At 26.1% G+C, this 16,047-nt stretch overlaps 1 protein-coding gene across 1 annotated transcript in view; it reads left to right on the top strand.

The window, feature by feature from the left end:
- The first annotated feature begins 327 nt into the window (after positions 1-327).
- The window catches only part of LOC136072157 (solute carrier organic anion transporter family member 4C1-like), a 34,170-nt gene continuing 18,450 nt past the window's right edge, over positions 328-16,047 (top strand). Inside the window, exons 1-4 of the mRNA XM_065820816.1 lie at positions 328-423; positions 5,447-6,281; positions 6,387-6,780; positions 6,900-7,080. Coding sequence (XP_065676888.1) covers positions 5,592-6,281; positions 6,387-6,780; positions 6,900-7,080 — 1,265 coding nt within the window. The 5' untranslated portion in view covers positions 328-423; positions 5,447-5,591. The remainder of the gene's footprint in view (positions 424-5,446; positions 6,282-6,386; positions 6,781-6,899; positions 7,081-16,047) is intronic.

Genomic DNA, 16,047 nt, shown 5'->3' with positions numbered 1-16,047 from the left:
TAGAAAACAAAGAAATATTTTTAGAAAATTTTTTAGTTTTAATTTAAAAAAAGACATATTAACACGATTATATATGTTTTTGTATTAAAATTTTTTAATTTTTCAAATTGTTCATGCATATAAAACTGGTTGCTTATTCAGATTAACAAATCGGAAAAACGTAAAATTACACTCGTCATTTTTAACATCATATGGAAACGTTATCGACAGTAAGCCGATAAAAAATGTATACACTTTTTGAGCTGATTAAATAGTTCTACACAAATTATAATTTAGTAGAACTGAATAAACTATTCATTAATTTTTTCAATCCATATGACGATTCAAGTATTTTTAGCTGTGTACATATTAAAGAATATTTTAAAATTAACAGCATTAAAATTTGCATAGCCGTTGTAGGACCGTTTTGTGAGTATACGAAAGGTTAGGTTACTTTAAATTCTTTTGTATCAAGTGTTTTTGATAAAACTTTTTTATTTTATAATTATTATTATTTTACTACTTCTTTTTTTTTTTTAATTTTAATTTTTTGTTTTTCAAAGAATTTTTTGCTCTGTTTGTACAAAATGCAGTGAGCTCCAAAAGATGCTTCTTGGTTATCCAGCTCTGAAAGTCCTTGGTTATCCAGCTCTGAAAGTCCAACTCCTATGGTTCCACTTAAAAATTCCGTGCATTTTTAAGTGGAACCATAAGACTGTAAACCATAGCACCAATTTTATTTATTTGTATTTATTGTATTTGCATATTTATTTTAGCAGAATCATTTCACAAAAAAAAATTGAAATGTTTATTTCAATTTTTATGTTTCAGAGCTTTTAACATTTGTTGCGATTTATTTATACTTTTCCTTTTATTAAGTTAGTAAAAAAGTGAATGAATTCACTTTTTTACCAATTCATTATTATTGTATTACTGCCTGACTGCAAATAAACTATTTACAAATTTTTGTATACATAATTAACCACCACGACATATTCATGCGTTCCACTAAATAGATCGTAATTTCAAATGCAGAATTTCCCATAATCCACCGAAGGACAACATAACGTCATTATTACAAATAAAACTGCTAATCGCTGCTGAACAGCTTAAAAGCTTAGAAGAAATCTTCAGCACTGCTGTAGATGTCTTCTAAGCTGCTTCTAATGTGCTGTAACAGCAAGTTAATAATAAAAAAAGAAAATAGAAATAAGTCTTTAGAATAAATAAAATTAAAAAAGTGTATTTTCAAGACTTAACGCAAGTGCAAAAAAGTGGTCAAAGTAGACTTTTAAAAGTATTTCAATATAGATATTTTTTGTTATTTAGAGCGTATATTTATCTAATATCTGAAAAATAAGTTAAGCAGTATTTTTATCATGCGTTTTATGAGTTTTGCAAGTAATTTTTTACGCATAATAAGAAAAAATTAGAAAAAAAATAAAAAAGCTCAAATTTTTTTTTTTTCAGGTTTACTAAATTATCACATCATTATACGACATTTGACGACTTTTAATTTTATTATCCTGTGTTATTGTTAACACTATTTTTATCTTTTATCTGAAGTTGGTTGATGATTTCTACAACAACAAAAAAAAGCAACAAAAATTAATATTTAAAGGATATTTTTTTTTTGACAAGCAAAGATTCAATATTTCTAAATCTAAGTTACCAGCACCAATAGATTTAGTCATTTTGAAATTTTGAAGCTGAAAGGTTTTAAAGTTGAAAGATTTTGAAGCTGAAAGATTTTGAAGCTGAAAGATTTTGAAGCTGAAAGATTTTGAATCTGAAAGATTTTGAAGCTGAAAGATTTTGAAGCTGAAATTTTGAAGCTGAAAGATTTTGAAGCTGAAAATTTTTGAAGCTGAAAGATATATATATCACTATGTAAAATTAGATATTGGTTTTTCTTTGCATTTTTTCTTTAATCTTTACAAGTATGGTTTAGTCTTGCATTTCAAATATTGTTTTTTTGTGTGCTTTCATAGCCTTTTCTGAACAAAATGCTTACGGGAGTTCAAAGCAATCAGAAACTTATAGCCATGTTCTATAAGCTTGTGTACAGTAGGTGGCATTATGTACCAGTTAGGGTAGATTAGGGTAATATGAGCACCTTGGTAATATGAGTATGCTTAAAGATGTAAGAGTGAAGTTCAAGTTGCTTTGTATTTTTCGAATCGACTTTTTGTGGTGATAACAGGAATCAGTACAATTAGCGTAAATTTATATGCAGTAATTAGCGGCTATCATCTAATTAAAACTCTGTTAAATTTTTTGCGTTGTTAAAATAATGTCCTCACGCATGGTTAAATCTGTGGCGCGAAATTTTGGTGCTAAAATAATGAAACTAATTTTTTTATAAAAAAGAATATGTTAGCTAAAAATCAAATCCAGTTTTGTTTGAAAAACAATGCAAAGAAACATTTTGTTTTGACTTTATTTAAAGATGCTATTTTTGTGTAATATGAGCATGCTCAAATCACCCAGTGTTTTTCATTGAAATTATCTAGTTTAAAGTCCTAAAATAGTAGTGGTTTTAATTGCTTTTTGAATAAAAACAAAACATAGTAAAAAATTTTATTATTTTAACAATATTAAATATTTTTCTGTAATTTAAATTCAAAAAATTTGAATTTTTATCGTTCAAAGGTTTGAGTTAATAAAACTGAAAAAATAATGAACTAATTATTTATTTTTTTATTTGCGGAAAACATAGTAGTATTTTCAACAAAAAGTGGCTTAAAATTTGATCTTTTAATGATAAGTTTTGTTAATAACGAATCATTAAATTCCAAAAATTAGTTCTAATTGTCAGGTTGGTATTTTTTTACTTAATGTTTTTTTTTTTTTTTTTGGAGCTTATATAAAGTGCTCATATTATCAAGTGGTCTGGGTACCAAGTGGTCTGGATAAAATGAGCATTTTTGCTACTTATTTAAAACCTCTGTGTTTTTAGGAAAAAATTTCGGGTGCTCAAATAACTTAATGGATCATGAGTAGGAATCCCTAAAAGTTGTTTATTCGCAAAAATTTTGGATCCAGCGTAATTATTTTTGAAAATATTCTAATTTTTGCTTAAGGTGCTCATATTACCCTAATCTACTCTAATTTACCCTATATTTATCAAGTATTATTTCAGAAGAAGCCAAAATAAATTTTTGAAGGTCCTTAAATCAATACGAAACTCACTGTCTACAGTTCAAGTGGTATTCATCAGTTGAACAACAAAATATATTTATATTTTAGGTAGCTGGTTTTTTTTCTAATTTGTCTGCTTTATTTAAGTTTTTATTAAAAACAGTGAAGTATAGGAGGAATTCACTGTAAAATTAGTAATCAATATATACTTTTGTCTTGAACTGTTAAGAAAATTAGATTGAGGGGCCTATGACTAGAATAATCAAGTTACATATTATTCAATTTATTGTTATGTTCAAATGTTTTTCTTTGTAATATGCAAAAGATCCATCGAGTTTTCATATTCTTTAATTTGAAAATAATTAAAAATCTAAGTAATTGCTAGATTAATTGCTAAAAAAATTAGTTATTAAAGGCAAATTAATTTTTAGACTAGGAACGTTTCTCGCCTAATTTTAAATAATGTTAGGATTCAATAAATATAACTTCAAAGAAGTCTGGACTGTTGCATAAACTATACAATGAAATTAAAAAGGTTTTAATTATTAAAATGACATCGGGAAGGAAGAAAGCGGAAACTTTCTCATTAAAATATTCTGCTGTTTCACGAGAAAATCTTTTACTTGAAAGTGAGAAATGTTGTTCTCAATATATTTAAATGTAGTAAATTCTAATATATTTAAATATATTACTAATATATTTAATATACTAATAAACTAATATACTAATATACTAATATATTTATAATACTATAATATAATAATATATAATATATTTATAATACTATAATATAATAATATATAATATATTTATAATATAATAATATAATAATATATAATATATTTAATATACTAATATACTAATATATTTAAATGTAGTAAATTCCGAGTGAAAAAAATAAATATCTTTTTCCCAGGAGAGATATTAAAATATAAAAATTGGTTTGAGCGTGGGCTTTAAATCATTTTTTAAATTTAATTGCCCTTTAAACGCTATTTTATCTACCTTTACCTGTGTGAAAAAAAAGCTTATTTTTTCTGTTATAACATCATATCTGATAATCTTTTTGAAACGCAGAAAATTTATTTTTGTTTAAATAAAATAAATGTCTTGCTAATAGTTTGAAGGGGTTGGATTTACTATCATTTATCGAGCCTTAAAACTCCTTAACTATAAAATTGATACAGAGGTGTTGTTTTGTTTTGAACACTTTATTTAATTCATCTCGAATTTTGCTTAAATAAAAGTTATTTGCGATTGTTATATAACTTTCGTATTATTTTTCTATAAAAAAAAAGTATAAATAAAAGTATAATTAAAGATTAATAGTATTATAAACATTAGTTTATATTATTTTCATTTTTAAATTAGGTAAATTTTAAAATCAAATTTCTAATTAGTTTTGTTATAATATATTTTTTTTCAAGATAAATAGTTATGCGAGCTTTTCATTAGTTTTCAAATTCTTTTTAAAATGGCGCCCCTCGCTATAATCTTCATTATCAATAACGAATCGTAAATTGAATAAACTATTCAAATAAAAATTTGTTGAATGGAAAAATAAATAAAAAGAAAATATTTTTTTATTTTATTTTGATTTGTAGTATCAAGTATACTCTTTAAATTTTTTAAACTTTTAACCGCAAACGATGGCAGTAACAAAATAAATGATGTCAAACGTGGAGCATTTGCATTTAGAATATGGAGCACAGTAGCTGTTACTAATTTATTGCTCTGTTCTATTAAGAACATCTCTATTTTGTAAATTATCTTTAAAATTATTCACTCACACACATATATATAAAATTTGTTTTACGTTATAGTAAATTATACAAGTTCTATATATATATATATCTATATATATATATATCTATATATATATATATCTATATATATATATATATATATATATATATATATATATATATATATATATATATATATATATATATATATATATATCTATACATCTATATATATATATATATCTATACATCTATATATATATATATATATATATATATATATATATATATATATATATATATATATATATATATATATATATATATATATATATATATATATATATATATATATATATATATATATATATATATATATATATAGATATACATGAGAGTGAGAGAGAGAGAGTGAGAGAGTGAGAGAGAGAGTGGGAAAGTGAGAATTTGTTTTACATAAGTTAAAAACACAAGAAGTGTAATTTCAGTTTTTATCATAAGCGTATCTGTTATGTAAATTGATATTTAATTTTTTTTTCTACCAAAAAAAACTTAATAATAAAATTTATTTTTATTTTTAGATATTAATAATTAATTCAATCTGTAGTTATAACACAAAACAAAAGTTAAAAAACGAAATAGTCTAGACGAAGTAACTTTGCGCAAAAATTTTAAAGACTTTAAAATTATTATCTCATTGGAAAGATAGTATTGAAAAAGTTTAGAATGTTTCATGAGCTAAATGACAAAGATATAAATGCCAAGTACTTATGTTATGGGTGGTTCTCTTATCGTCCAGTGTTTTTGCAGAGTTTAAACCGTCCTCGATTTTTCTTAATATGTGTTTGCTGGCTAACATTTGCACAAGGTTTAGTATGCAATGGTCTTAACAATGTTTTGTTGACATCAATAGAAAAACGTTATGGTTTTACTACTATCCAAGTTGCTTTGTTTTCCACAATGTTTAACGCAACGGTCGGATTCTTTTCTTCACTAGTATGTTACATTGGTCACAAACATAGGCCATGCGCATTGGCTGTAGGGGGAATGACCCTATCAGTTGGAATGTTTGTACTATTAATACCTCATTTTATTTCGCCAAAATATGAAGTTAGAAAACCACAATCAACTGATCTATGTCATTTAAATGTGCCAACAAATACTTCATTTAATATCACATCGTGTAAACCACCTAGTAATCGTCTTTATTTAGCTATATTTTTAATTGGACATTCTATCAGTGGATTAGGAAATATTCCTGTACAAAGTTTAAGCTACGCTCATTTAGAATCTATTACGGACAGAAGTTCTGCTAGCATGTATTTTTTGGCCATGAAAGCGATGTCAATATTAGGTCCCGCATCGGGATATATTCTGGGAAGTCCAATACTGAGAACTTATGTAGATATACAACAGGTATGTTTTATCAAGTATGTACTGTTCAAAAAATATTTTAATGCATTTTGAAAAACTATGTATATAAAAAATGGTTTAAATAGTAGATGATATTTTAAAATTTAGCCGCCAAACTCAAATCTAAAGCCAAACGATCTAAACTGGGTTGGCGCTTGGTGGATTGGTTATATGATTGGAGCTTTACTTTTACTCACCACAGTTATTCCGTTTTCTGGTTTTCCCAAAATGTTTTCAAATTCAAATAAAGTTTTTGAACTCAAAAAATCTTATTTAGATACAATAGAAGGAGACCTAAAAATTAAGTATGATATAAAATCCCTGTGGCCATCAATAAAAAGCTTACTATTAAACACATCATATATGTATTTAACCTTAGGAATTGCATGCGAGAGCTTTGTAAACAGTGGATTTTCCACTTTCTTTTCAAAGTTTGTTGAGACTCAGTTTCATTTTTCTGCATCTAAAGCATCTTTGTATAGTGGGTTGATAGTCGTGCCAGGTAAGTGTTTAACCATAAAAGAAAATTACTTTCGTTTTTTTCGTTTTTTTTGGTAGTTTTTGTTAGTTGCTTTTATATAAACATTTGTTGACTTTTTTTTTGATAAAAATTTTTTTAAGCCTGTGGTGGAGGAATTGGTTTAGGTGGCTTCTTGAGTAAACGTTTTGGGTGGGATTGTCAAAAAACTTTAAAAGTTATATGCATTTTTGCTATCATGTCTACTATATTTATACCTATTGTATTGATTGGCTGTGATGAACAAGAGGTAGTGGGGGTAGCAGTTCCTTACCTCGATAGCAGGTAAAGAAGTTTTAAAATTCATTGTTAAGCGTTAAAGTTAATAGCGTAAAAAGAGGTGACTTTGATAATTTCGCTCGTTAGTTACAAAAGTATCGGCCTTAAAATGTAGTTTCAAAATAAACAACCAATTCTATTTTTTTTTCTATTATATAATTATATTTTGCGTATAATTTTGGAATTTAAATGATTGTGAAGTAATTCTAATTCGTGGCAATGTTTTGTGATTAACCTGACTCAAACAACAAAAATAACGATTTTTATATTTGTCTTTCCGAAATATACACTTGTCACCGAAAAATGCCCTAAATCTAATGATTTTAATTTTTTGGGATAAGTTGCTTTATAAAATCCGAACTTAGATGTTCAAGTAGTACATTCCAGTTATAATACAACTGGAATATACCACTCGTCAGTTATTCTCATCAGTAATATACTCTTCAATTATCAGATACAGTTTGCAAATGTGAAAAACATTGATAAAATGTGATTAGTGTATCAGATATGCTATCATCAGATAGAACATTAGTATCTAGAATTTCAAACATTGGTTTATATATATATATATATATAATATATATATATATATATATATATATATATATATATATATATATATATATATATATATATATACACACATATATATAATAATAATATATGGTATTGCTATTTTTAGCATATTAACATTAAATTGTTTTTTTTTGTGTCCAATTTGTGTTGTATTCGATAACAAAATTGTTTTCTAAATTGACAATTTTACCACTAATATATTATAAATTTGCTTGTATATTGTGTCCTACTTTATTAAAACTTCAAAAAAAAGTGTTAATGACACTTGTGAAGAGGGTTAAATTAATAGGCCATAAGAAAATAATAGATTATCAAAGTCACCCCAACGAAGGGGTGAGATTGATAATGTTTTGTACTTAAAAAAAAACTAGTACGACCAAAAATGAAAAATATTTGGTCGTACTAGTTTTAATTTTTGGTCGTGCTAAAAAAAAAATTTATGAAATCCTAAAAAGGAAAGATATAATGTTTTATCGGCAGAAAAAAAAACAACAGTTAAAACAAAGAGTTTTTTTGCAAAAATGCTATCAAAAATCAAAAATGCTATTAAAAAAACCTATCAAAGTCACTCCGTTTTACGGTAGGTGAAATTAATTTTCAAGAAGTTATTTTTAAGTTAATTGTTTATCTATAAAGTTAATCGTTAAAGTTAACCGTTAATCCTTAAAATTAATCGCAAATTGTTAATAAAATTGTTTTAAAGTTAATTGTTTATCTATAAAGTTAATTGTAAATCGTCACTAAAGTTGTTTGAAGTTGAAAGTTAATTTATTATTGTTAAAGTTAAACGTTAATAGTTAAAGTCATTCGTTAATTGTTCACAAATTAGCGTTAAGTTATTATTTATTATGCTTGTCAATGTGTACGTAGGTTTGTAAACCTATATGCAAATGAGTATATATAATACCCTTCCCAACGTTTAAATAACAAACTTATTTTTTTTCTAAGTATGCTTTTGTCCTTGTTTAATAAAGTTAAAAAAGACAACTTAAAAAAAAAGTTTTCAAAATAATAAACTGTCTGCCTAAAGATCTTAGGCACCTACATTTTGCTGCACTTATCGCTAAACCAGTGGATGTATTAATAAAAACTAATTGATTTTCTCAATTATATATAAATATACGTCTGAACACGTTAAAAGATAATACTGTATATGGAACGTTACAATGTTTGGATAAAACCTGTAAACATAAAAACAATTTCGCTGTTTTGAATAAGGAGTCTAAGTGATCCAATTTAGGAAACCGGTTGCTTTATTGGAACAAAATGGTATCTTGACAAAACCAAATTTATTTCCAATAACAGTGTATTGATCAAGTCAAACTATGGTTAAAAATGTAGTAGGGCTGTCTGTTTGTATTAATCAAAGCATGAATTATTTCATAGTTAAACCATTTTTGATTAAAAAAATTTTAATTCTTAGGTGTTCCAATTTTGACAACTTCTCCCGTGTATATGTTTTGAATACATATTTGATAATATGTAAATTAACTTGAACCTAACTATGTTTTATGTAAAAACAAAAAAATAGTTAAATAAAACATGAAGACTATTTTTGAAATCAATAAATTTTTAATGTCTAAATTAAAGATCTTTTAAGTTTAAAAAAAAGTTAATTTTTTGTAACGAGATAAATTATTAAGGTCTGTTCGTTGCAGACGATTCGGCGGCAACAAGTTGCGATTCAATTTAACGCAAATGAATTTTTGGTTTAAATAATACATTTCATCTAAACAAATTTTTTTTGAGAATTTTGAGTCTGTACTTGAAATACATATCGTCGTGCTGGTTTGACAATGTTCTTACTGAAAAATCTTAAGAGAATTTAGCAAACAATTATTTTTTTTTTTTTTAAATGTGTTATTAAAACCATTATTTTTTATTTATTTAAGTATTTGTGTATATAATATATAACAATAAAACAAATAAACAATAATGACATACATAGTTTTAATTAGTCTTTTAATTTAAAAAAAAAGGCATGTTTACGTAATTCTCCAAATATTAAAAATTTCAGATCAAACCTTGTCGAACCAGCACGACAATATACTAAATAATTTGACTTACTTTAATTTATATGTATTATATACTTTTATTATAAACAAATTAGCAAAGCGCAAATATATATATATATATATATATATATATATATATATATATATATATATATATATATATATATATATATATATATAATATTTATTTGCGTTAAAACAAAAGAAGTGTAAATGTTAAATCTTTGAATAAGTTTTCATCAAGTCAAAGATATTAAAATTTTAACAAACCAACTTACCCACATTTAGGCGGGTAATCCTTGTTCTTTAAGTACTTTCGTTCCCAGTTTTCGTTTTTTGGGGGCAAAAATATTGTCATTCGATAAACTTTTTTATTTGTCTGAACAGTTCAGTTCTGGATCTTCCTTAGCTTGGCTTACTTTAATTTTTCCCATAATAAGTGTATATATGTCAACATATATGTTACTTTATGTCCATGTTTAATAAAGTTAAAAAAGACTTTTGTTAAATTTGCAAAATTGCAAATTTAACAAAAAAATTTATTTTACAAACTATAGGGTAGACAGGGGCGAAAGTGTGATCATAAAGACAAGGGGCGATTTCGCCACTTTTGCTTTAATGTTGTCTGCTCAACCTGATACGCTTTTTCCGTATACCATTAACTGAATAACATTGAATAAACTATATTTAGTTCGACTGTATTCGGAAATCGGTGTTCATGAGTATAAAAAAGTATTTTTACACTCATGAACACCGATTTGTATTACACACTTATATGGGGCGATTTCGCCTTTTATGCGGTTATTTTGCCAATGTAAAAAGAGTTAAAGCTTTATTATATTTTGTCGAATTAAGCACATTCTGCGTACATACCGATGCAAAAGAAGACATTACATGCCTATATATGACAAGAGCCAATCTTCTGATAAAATCACCCATACAAAACACCTCACACACAGCAATGAGTTGTTTTTTGCTGTTTCTGTAATAAGTTTTTGTTTGATGGAGAACTTTTTCTTCTTCTTCGAGTTATTTGAATTTGAAAACACATTCAGAGATTTTTTATTTTTTATATAAGCGAGTAATCTAAGTGAGATTTATGCAAGGCAGTGGGCAAATCTTTTTGAAGTAATCAACGACAATGTAGTTTTTTAGAAAATAAATAAGTATTATAGCTCAACCACTTTGCCATCAATGGAAATCCACAATCTGCCATGTAAAAAAGCCTGTTTACTAGCGCTTGTTCCTGTTGCTTTGTAAACGCTGTTTTTCCTCCCACAGATCTTGATTGTCGACGTCAATTTATCTAATCTTTCAGTGTTAATCTCGGTACTCTAAATGTTTTTGCTGCCGTTAATATTTCACCGCCATCTTTAACAGCTTGAAGAGCCAATTGGAGATTGGTATTATTATATATATATATATATATATATATATATATATATATATATATATATATATATATATATATATATATATCGTCAATAAACAATCATTTTACAATGTTTTTTGTAAAAATTGAAAATTAAATCTTTATATTCTGACTGGAGCAAGTAGAAGACAATGCTTCTTATCGCCCTGCTGCAATGTTCGTGAAAATTTCAATAAAGTTTTACGTATTAAGTAATTATTCTTAAAACTTTGTACATATTACAAGTTTTATACATATTATAACATATTACAGTTCATAAAATATAAATAAGTTATAAGATGGATATATACGTGTTAACAAATCAATATTTCAGTGTTTTTAAAAATACAAAAGAATGTTTTTATTATTTAAATTTATAAATATCGTTTAACTGTTCTTCTAAATAGTTTTATTGAAGTTATGTTTTTCATGTCTTCAGGATATAGTTCCACAAACATGGTCCTCGACATGTAATTGAGAAGTCTGATTTTTTAAGGGATGGTATAGGGATAAGAAAATTGCTAATGGAATGTCTTGTAGAGTATTTGTAATTAATTAAGATGAAATGAGGCTGAAAATGTGTAGGAAGCATGTTTTTATGAATTTTAAACATAAATATTAAACTTTGATAGATGTTTAGTTCATAAATATATAAAACATTAATTTTTTTTAAGTATAAAGGCTCGGCATATCTATCTGCATTCAAAATTACCGGCTTGCTTGCTTTTGTTTCCTATAAATTTTTATTAAAGAAGATAAATATTACTTACCCACACTATGTTGCAATAACTAATGTGGCTATGAATAAATGAAAAATACAAGCTTTTTTAGCACATTATACTTAAAAGGTGCTTCGTTTTGAAAAGGATCCCAAGAGCCTTTAAAATGTTGTTTTCCACTAATTGGATATGATTTTTCCAATGTAAATGATCGTCTAATATTATACCTAGGATTTTCATTGAATGAACTCTTTTTCCTTTAAAGTTGTTTATAAATAAATCAGGAAATTTCAGGGGTATGTTATCAGTTTTCGAAGGTTTTGTGAACAGAATGTATTTAGTTTTATCAATGTTTACGGACAGTTTATTGGTTTTAAACCAGCAATTGAGATTTATAAGCTCTGTGTTTACAGTAGAAAAAATAAATTTTAAATTAGACCCCGAAAAAAAAATACTAGTATCATCAGCAAAAAGAAAAAAATTAAGGAATTTAGAGAATAAGTGGATGTCATTAATATATAAAAGAAACAGCAGAGGACCAAGTATTGAGCCCTAAGGAGCACCACAACTAATGACTTCTAACTGCGTACAAGTTAAATCATACGCCACACATTGTTTACGATTTTGTAGATAAGACTGTAGCCATTTTATATAAGAACTTTGAATTCCATAATTTTTCAATTTATAGTGGAGGATTTCGGGATTGACAGTGTCGAATGCTTTCGATAAATCAACAAAAACTCTAAGTGTATAATTATTGTCATCAAATCCTTTCAAAATATTGCTAACCAAATCCATCACTGCAAACTCAGTGCAATGATTTCTCCGAAACCCAAACTGTTTAGGATATAAAATATTGTTTTTATCAATGAAGTTATATATTCTATTATACATAATGCGTTCGAGAACCTTTGAAAAACAGGAAAGAATTGAGATGGGTCTATAGTTTGATTTTAAAGAATCGTAGCTTTTATAAATTGGAATTATTTTGGCAAGTTTTAATTGATCAGGAAATACCCCATTTTTAAATGAAAGTTTAAAAATAATGAAAAGAGGCAGTTCAAAAATATCAAAGACACTTTTCAAAATGTTTGCATTAATTTCATCAAGACCTGGACTTTTATTTGTCTGAAGCAAGTCAAAAGCTGAACGAAGTTCTTCAATGGAAAGTTCTGAATTGTCCATAATAAAATCTGATTTTTTCAAAAAAGACTGGAATGTTTTGCTACTTGGAGAGATTTCTTTGGCTAAATTTTTCCCAATATTTATAAAAAAATTATTCAGTCTCTCAGGAATTTTTTTTTATTAAAAATTTCACCTTTATCAGTTTTTGATAAAGATAAAATTACATTTAGCAACCTTCCTAATCGACTGGATTAGGGAGGTTGCAAGATGTATTTTTTGTTTTCCCTGTTATTTCTTTTATTATAGTTTCAGTTTTTTTAGCTTTTCCAAATGATTTCTGAAAAAAATCAGAATAGAAGTTTTTTTTAGATTGCTTTTTTATTTTTTTGAAATAATTTTTTTTCTTATATTTCGTCTCGTTTTTATAGTTTTTGTTTTTTAAAAATTTTTCACAAAATTTTTTTTTTTTTATGCTGATGATTTTAAAAGACCTTTAGTCATCCACGGGCTATGCACACTTTTGGATTTTACAATTTTCTGAATTTCGGAAAAGCTTTATCATATTGCCTTGTGAAGACGCGGATAAAGAAATTGTATGCGCTACATGTGTCATTGCAATCAATCAAAAATTACAAATTGATTTCATGCAAAAGCTGTCTAAAGATCGCAATCGAGTCTTTTTTTACATGCCTTTTGTATACTGTTATGGGTTTTTTATTTATACAGCATTTAGTATTTGTTGTTAAAAAAACAGGAAAATGGTAACTGATATCCGTTTTTATTATACCACTGTTGATTGATACTATAACTATTAGTGATAATATTATCTATGATTGATGATGTTTTTCGAGTTACACGCGTCGGCTTGTTAATCATGGGGTAAGCACTAAATTGAGAAAGAGGATTTATAAGACTTTTCACGTAATTATCAGTGTTTAAATTTATCAAGTAAGTATCGATTTCTTCGAGTAAGTATCGATTTTTTTTTGAGGTTTGAATTAATATTCACCTTAAGTCGTTTTCAAATTGATTGTAATTGCCATTGGGTGGTTGATATAAAGTTGTTATAAACGAATTTTTTTCTTTTCGGTTTACTATCTCTATAGTTAATGATTTACAATTCGAGTTATTCACACTTTAGCTATCTATTTTTTTATATGTCAACGAGTTGTGAATAAATATGCATACGCCTCCACAAATACCGTTTTTTCTTGGTTGGCGAACAGACTTATAATCTGTTAAATGCAAATTTGAGTTACTCATATCTTCACTCTGACACCAGGTTTCTGTAAGACAGATTATACTGAATTTAAAATTTATTATTTAGCATTAATTTTAGATTCTCAAAGTTTTTGCTCATGCTTCTAATATTTATATTTAGTAATGACATGTAATGTAGTGATTTATATAGAATACTTGTAACCTCATGAACTTTAAAATAGTTTCTAAGGAATTATTGTCAAGAATGTTTACGTCAGGATCAATAAAAAGTGACGTACATTTTCACCAGGAAATGTATTAAAAAAATTAAGATTAATTTTTTCCGCCATATATAAAGACAAAAAAATAAAAAAAATAGAAAGTTAAATAAATAAAAAGTGTATTACTTTTACTTTGGAACATTGATTGAGTATTTTACCGCATTTTTTAAATGAATTATTTTTTCATACCTCACTACAAGGTTTTCTCCCTTTAGACGTCGTTCTTTAACTTCTGCAAACAACTTTTTTCTAATATCAACTGTCATTTTGAAAAAATTTCGTTGACAGATATATATATCCTTGACATTGACAGTTGACAATGACGTTGACAGATATATATGATCCTATATATTACCCAATAAAATCTATTTTTTTCTTTTAATATTTTCATTTTATTATTATAACTTTTTAATTTTATCACGATTGATCTTGTACGATTATCTTTTTTAATTCTAGTACGATGTGCACGTTCAATGTCGATTCCCAACAAACCAAGATTTTTCTCAAGAATATTGTTACTTTTTCTTCCGTTTGTGTCCAAGTTTCATTATCATTTTCCGGTAACGCATCAACTCTTAAGTTATCTCTTCTTGTTCTGTCTTCAATGTTTCTTTGTTGATTCTTTTAGAGTTAAACAAGTTAATTCCATTTCAAAGCTGTTGTGGCAAGCCTCAACTTTTTGATCAATAAGGTTTTCTTGAAAATTTAAACTTAACTTAACATCTGCGACATCTTTCTCAAGTATTTTAATTTTACTTATGTTTTCATTTAAAATGTTTTCAATTTTACCCAGTCGATTGTTAATTATTTATCACTATAGGATTTCTTATAGATTTATAGGTATCACTATAGGATTTCTTTTTCTTTGGGAGATACTCGCGTACCATCTGAAACTTAGGTAATATGCAGCAAGTTTTAGATTTTGGTACTTAGGTTAAAAATGCAACAAGACAATTATTACTGATTGGCATAATAAATATCTTTTTAAATATCGATGCTTGCATTTATAATGATGTATTTTAAACACGCTTATTAATATAGTGGCTATAAACAATCAGCGATGGTGAGCATTTAATAATAAGAAATGCAAATATAAGAAAGGCATTCAATTGGAACAAATGACATTTTCAAATACAAAATTAAAGGAAGATTTTTAGAAAACTATTTTTAAGTTAAATTATAGAGTACTTTAGTTTTAAATGTATATCTAAAAACTATAAATTTATTATATCTTCAAAACACTTTTAATATATTTATCATGCTATAATTCCTGATATATGTCTAATGATTTTATAAAATAGTTTATACAATAATAAATATTAATATTAAACAGTGGCGGATCCAGCATTTTTTGATCTTTGAGATAGCTAACTTCCAGACATGGAGCTAACTCCAAACATTTATATGTTTATACTTATGTCAAATAATGAGAGTTTGCAAAAAATTGCGATGATTGGAGGCTGGTAACCAAATGAAAAATACAACCCTCTCAAATTGAGGGGGGTTTAAACTTTATATGGTCATAATTTTTGAACGCTTAGAGATAATACTATAAAACTTAAAAATTATCAATGAATATAAGTCTAATTGAGAATAGTACAAAAAATATTTTATCCACTTGTTGCTCTCACGTTTAGGGCAGGTGT

The sequence above is a fragment of the Hydra vulgaris genome, chromosome 15, assembly GCF_038396675.1.
Source record: "Hydra vulgaris chromosome 15, alternate assembly HydraT2T_AEP".
NCBI classification, from domain to species: Eukaryota; Metazoa; Cnidaria; class Hydrozoa; order Anthoathecata; family Hydridae; genus Hydra; species Hydra vulgaris.
Note: the sequence above shows the minus strand (reverse complement) of the source record. Positions and strands in the feature narration are given on the sequence as shown.